The 6,737-nt window shown below is 29.9% G+C and overlaps 1 protein-coding gene across 2 annotated transcripts in view; it reads right to left on the bottom strand.

Annotated features, from left to right (window-relative positions):
• Window positions 1-4,268, bottom strand: part of mon2 (MON2 homolog, regulator of endosome-to-Golgi trafficking) — a 46,494-nt gene extending 42,226 nt beyond the window's left edge. For both annotated transcript variants that reach the window (XM_059536769.1, XM_059536768.1), the window contains exon 1: window positions 3,848-4,268. In XM_059536769.1, the coding sequence (XP_059392752.1) occupies window positions 3,848-3,955 (108 nt within the window). In that variant the 5' untranslated portion in view covers window positions 3,956-4,268. The remainder of the gene's footprint in view (window positions 1-3,847) is intronic.
• Between the last annotated feature and the right edge of the window lie 2,469 nt (window positions 4,269-6,737).

Below are 6,737 nucleotides of genomic sequence, written 5' to 3' on the forward strand. Positions count from 1 at the left end.
CTGTTGTTTTCCAGTTTATGCGCCATCATCTACAGAAATGATTTCATCTAAACACAAAACAAACTTTTGCTGAAAACGAAGCCCTGTTCTCTATTTTTGTAATATATAAATATTCTTTTTTTTTCAAGAAGTCCACAAACATTTGTAAAACGTTTCTTGTAACAAAAATAGTCATGTTTTTATTAATCTTTCCTTGCCTTTTTTTTTCTTTTTGACCCTTAGAATTAAACTGCGTTATTATTGTTAAATACGATTAAACCTACAATAAAACCAATAAAAAACAGTCATTACGTGAAATAAAATAAACGTTAATTTTAAATAAAATAACATATACAAAATTAAACGTATTGTATTTCAATGAGTTGCCAAACTAAAATGTATCATTTTAGTTTAGTTTAAGATGAAGTACTAAAATAATTCAAACTAAATAAACTTATTTATTTATTTTTTTTGCTATCAGAATGATTTAATTAATCTAAATGTGACCCTGGACCACAAAACCTTAATGTGTTACATGTCAATTTTTCTTATGTCAATATTGAGATAATCTCCTTTAAAGTTGTCCAAATGAACTTCTTTGCAATGCATATTACTAATCAAAAATGTAGCAAAGGTACAAAATATATTCATGGAACATGCTCTCTTCTTAATATCCTAATGATTTTTGGCATAAAAGAAAAATATATCATTTTGACCCATACAGCGACTCAAGACAAATGCATACAGAATGAAAATTTGTTGAAAATGAACTTCACAGATGCCATATTCAGTATTTTTTGTAGTATATATTTACTTTTTCCTGATGCCCATTTGTCAAAGTTTCTAACAACAAAAAGTCATATTTTATTCCGTATAAGGTTAGTATAGCCTAGTTCAGCACTTTGCGAATGGACAGCGACTCAAGTAGCACGTAGTAGCCTATTCACGCGTTCTACGAGTTCAGTAGCCTACATTTTTGGGAAACGCGCGAGGAATTGCAGCTAACGTTCATAACCTTGCACGTAGAGAGCGCTTTTAAGAGCTAAGATAGGCCAGGCTACATCGTTACTTATCGGGAAACCCGGCCCAGAACATATAGCCTAAACAACAGAACAGGACAGAAAATAATAATATAAATATAATATAGGCTTAATAAAAAACATAAAATAAGCCTACAATGAATAGCTATATATTTTTTATACTTAAATAATTAACAAATTACGACGACAAAAATAAAACACTGAATCAGTTTGAAGCTTTGAAAAACCCTCTAAACCATTTTCATAAATACATTTTTTTTTTTTGACATTTTTTAAATTAGCTGCTAACAATTGTCTATAATATAGACGGACAAACTGTTCTTGAACTTGAAATGGATTTTGCGCGCGCTGCAAATCAAATGTAACAAGTTTACTCGTCGACCAATAAGCATTCACCATGACGAAGCCTAGTATGAACAACCACAATTATGCATTTTCCCCATTCTTTTTATTTTATTTAATTTAAAGTTACAATTTGAACATTAAATATTAAAATAATAACTAAAAGGGATTTTTTTTTTTGGGGCCACGCCCAAAATTTCAGATTTGTAAATATAGTTGCACAGGAAAAAATACTCACACATTTAGAAAGCGCCCCTATACACTTTATACAAAAAATGTATCAGAAAACATTCATTCTTTTTTACTTTATTTTTTCCCCTTGTTATACTGTTTAGAATGAATAGAATGAGTAATACTAAGAAAGTTAATGTATAACTTTAAAAAAATGAAGGAGAGGATAGTGCATGATGTCTCGGGTCGCAGGTATGCATTTAAGGGTTAATGTAGCATCATATCTTTAAAAGTTTCATCTGAGCGACAGGAAGCTCGTTTGACCCTTTTGACCCAAGTCGTTAATTGGCAAAGGTTTATTAACGTCAAACGGATTTGAGTTAATCTTCAAAAACACCTCAAGAGAGCAGAACCACAGAATTAACTACACTGACAGACAGAATTAATCTTGAATGTTTTCATATATATCATTGATTTATGATCACTGAGTGATCTTTAGAGACCATACAATATACTGTAGTATTTACATGGTGCATATTCAAAAATATAGTAATACATTGGTACTTTTTTCATAAATGAAAAGTCAACTTTTTCTTAATTCTATTGGAAAGTGATCTGTTTCGTTAATATAATTTAATTATTATTAATGAGTAATTCTTACATAAACTCAATTTTTGTGAAAAATGCATCTGTATTTAGTACATTATTTGTATAAGGCACTTGTGAGCTGAAAAAATTTCTTACTAGATAATATGAGCAATATATTATTAAATAAGTTACATCTATTTGAGAAGCAAAATATATAAATCTTGATTAAAGATTTTGAATATGTGTTTTTTATATAAGTTTTATATTATTATTATAAAATGTATAAATTGTAATATATAACATAGTATATAATATTTATTATTTTTTCATAATTATTTATTTACATAATTTTTTTTTGACAGAAAAACTTAAGGAAATAATACATTAAAAAGTAGTAAGCATGGCCTAGTGAAAAATAGGAAAATTACAAAAAATTAAAATTATGTGAGAAAAATTATCACAAATATTTAATTTAAATTTGAAAATAATACACCTTTCTTCTATTGATTTCAAGGTGGAAGATTATTTGGACTTTCTGTAGAGTGTGAGCCAATCAAAAAACAGCTCAATTCATCACGTGATTCATTCACTCACTGAAGTGAGACAAAGTCTCTTTAAGGGTATTTTATAGTCTTTGAGTTTGATACAGTTTGACCCAACACCTGGAAAAATCAGCCAATCTGCATCCAGATGATCGACCCTTTAAGTGGACAGTAACAATGACGTAATGAATGACATAAAGAGTCTTTCTGACACGTCACACAGATTTAAGGAGTGTCTTATACACACATTATTAAGTGTCAAATTTTTATTTAAATGAATTGTATTTAATAATTTTCAATTTACATTGTTTTGAAGCCCCTAAGTATTTCATTATATATTAAGCTATATTATATGTAAATAAATAATTAAAATATTTTTTTTACATGTGCATAAATTCTAGTCTAGCCCTTAACTGTCAATGTTTAGATCCTATGCACATACATATATATACATACATTATATACATATATATACATACATATATATATATATATATATATATCTGTCTTTCTTGATACTGCTTAAAAACGAATGTATTATTGGTCAATTTGTATCTAATTTCAATTTAAATAAATTATATTTAATCATAATTAATAAACTATTCCGTGATTATACCATATATATATATATATATATATATATATATATAAATATTTTTTTTTATGTGTAGCAGTGGAATATATATTGTCCAAATTTTTATTTTAAAAATTATATAATTTTTATGTAATTTTATTTCATATTTTATTTACATTGTACTAAACATATGTATTATAATTCCATTATATAATAATTATATTAGACACATAATTACTATAATATACTTTATAATATAGTTTTCCATGTGCATATATGTGACAGTGACGTGACATACAGCCAAGTATGGGGACATGTTGATGTGCCTATATAATACACATTACAGATATATAAAGATGCACCCGTAGATATAAATGTAAACCAGCTAAAGTAATTTTTTATCGATTTACTGTTTTCTACATAAAATCATATTTTCAAAAGATAAAGAATATTCTGTGAAAATGTAAGGCCGTGTCAAAGATTGAAATTATAGTGAAATAATGAATGGTAGAAATAAAACTTTGATGGTTGTTGAGATTGTAGTCTAACGTTATATGTAACGTTATATAACGTTATATGTACTCCGTGTATAATAATAAAAGCGTCTGTACCTCTTTGACTGGAGGGAATTTCTTCTTGCACTCCATGGACAGAGAGCGCAGATCCGCCTGCATGTTCTCCACGAGCTTCTTCACCGCCTCGGGGCTGCTGGGCGACATCTTCACTCGAATTACACACTAATTTAACTCTAACGAAGGATTAATCAATCAATTAAAGCGACGGGAGCCTTCGGTTCCAGCGCGAGACACGTAAACAAACCCTCGATGCTGCACACACATCAATAAACGAGTCTCGCGCAGCTGTGCGTCACACACATTGCCATAATCATGCTGATCGTCACGGTCGAGATTATATTTATGACATATATCATCTATAAGCGCGTTTCTCGACCGAGTTTCATGATTTGTTCTTCATTCCTAGATCCCTGTGCGGAAAATGACACGTCTCGTCAGGCGTCACTTCCGTAAACACTGACCGGTTCCGCAGCGGGGAGGGGCTATGGCGCCCTCGCGAGGCGCTCGGCGGCGCTGCAACGATTTCATTTGCTGCTGGACGCCGGGGGTCTTGGAAAAGTGACCAATGAAAAGACACATCGGTTTATTCAATGTGCTCTGTCTTCTAGAAAATGTAATAAAACCAAACATATAGAAGTAAACTATATTTTACTGTATTATTTTTTTTAAACCCGTGCGATTAAAAAAGCTCTGTTTTAAATATAGGCTATTAAGTTTACCTAAAGTAAAAATATAAATCATTCAAATATTTTAAAATATCCGTAAATGCCATATTACACTTTATTAGCTTCTTTGTTGTTGATATTATATTATATGTAGCCGCTATATATTGTTTTTGCTCCTTGAAAGAGTTATATATATATATTATTTCATTATTATTATTTATTTTAATCATGCAATATAAAAAGCATGCATGCAATTTAGGGTTGCAATATTCTCACCGGAGGAATGTTTTTACATTATTATTAATTTAATTTTAATTGAAAAACACTTACATGAGAAGTGCAGCCTACAATTAAATACAGAACGATTTTAATTTAAGAAATCTTACACTAATGAAAACCACTTAAGCTTATTTTGCAATTATATTCATGCACCTGTACATTACATTATTTACCTAATTTATCACTGATATTGTCTCATATTTAACACTTATTTATTATGTTTTTGCTCCTTTTTGGGTCTTAAAAACTTTATTAAATATCATGTTCATGCAAATGTTTCATTTTGGAAAAAAAACAGTGTGTAAGCATGTAATTTTAATTTTCATCAGAGATATGCATTTACATTATTAGTTTAGAAGGCATGTCAAGTTTTCAATAGGCTTTAATAGAAAAAAAAAGCAAAGTTAACAAAATTAACAAAAATATTTAGGCTTATGTTGCTACTAATTTAATGCATCAGCAAATTTTTAAGACATCGGTCTACTTAAGTTATGATTGATATTTTATTATATTTAACCTCTCAATATTGTCTTTGCTCTTTAGAGAAAAAAAAAAAAAGTTATAAGTTATAATATGTCTGTCTCCAATTACAATAGATTTCTCGAACATGTGCATAATAGTTGCTTCTTTTTACTGATGTATTTTACATGAGTAATACAGTATATCTGGATCAATTTACAAAATTGTAAAACCCAAACCGTTCTGTACAGGTTTACATAAAGACTGCTGGTGGTCTGCTTTCACAGGACACTCCCAACACTTCATATACATCACGAAACAGTGAAAACAAGGAAAAAGAAATACATCTGATTGGTCCTCAATATGCAATCTGATTGAATTGTGTAGATGTTAAAATTTCATTCACACTCGTTAAACATTAGATTCTACAAGACAATCGTACGCCGCTTTAATAAAGTTCCGCAATAAAAATACAAAATCATGAGATACAATGATTGAGTATCCTAAAATATTCTTAAACAAGTGCACAAAAATGATGAATGACCCTGTGTAACATTGTACATTTTTTCACATCAGCTCAAAACAGTACCATTGTACTCCTCCTGATTCCTGCATGTAATACTATCAGATCTGTAGGCTTTAGTCTAAAACCTTCATAGGCATTTATAACTTATGCAATATAGTTTATAAGAGTATAAAACCCCAGGCTTTGCTGTATTTATGATGCACATCCACATGGATACTTAAAAAAAAAACACTAATTTGCTTCCTTAGAAAGCAGATGCAATGATTATTTGAACTGAAACAGTCCTAAAAGACACTCCAGATTCTATTTCCAACATCAACTTGATGGTGTTCTACTCTATAACCTGCTGGGCAAAGGGTTTGATGGGAAAAATAATTCATCTTAAAAAAAAAAAAGAAACTTAAACAAAGCCATTTAACGTAACTTAGTCATATTAGGCCTAATATTAAGAGTAAGTGTTTGTGTTTGGTTAAATAATTTGTAACAGCATCCCTTCGGTTAAAAAAGAAATAAAAAAGTTCAACCCAATGTTCAATACATGCTTACAGCGTGGATCTAAGATAAAATAAGATAAATTAAAATAAGACATCCAAACTGCACTTTTGCTTAAAATAAAAACAATGACCGGGTGTTTTCATGTTTCACTGAAGAAATAAAGCTAAAGAAATACAGGTCTGGAATGACATGAGGGTGAATAAATGATGAAAAAATTCTTCTTCTGAGTGTGCTATTAGTTAATATCAATTCTTATGCAGATCCAACCCTTCACGCCATCATTTTAAGATCCAAGAGGCTTTGGATGATTCACTTCAACCTTTCTGAATCTACTGCTAACGCTCATATTTGGCCAAGTTTAGTCCGCAGAAGTTCAACTTTTGTGTCAATATTACTGAGAGCAGAATTTTATATATCCTAGAAGCACAAGATAACACCGAATCCACACTGAAAGCAAAAATACTCACGCTAATCAGAGCATGTTTAATTAAAGGCCATACAG

The sequence above is a fragment of the Carassius carassius genome, chromosome 43, assembly GCF_963082965.1.
Source record: "Carassius carassius chromosome 43, fCarCar2.1, whole genome shotgun sequence".
NCBI lineage: Eukaryota > Metazoa > Chordata > Actinopteri > Cypriniformes > Cyprinidae > Carassius > Carassius carassius.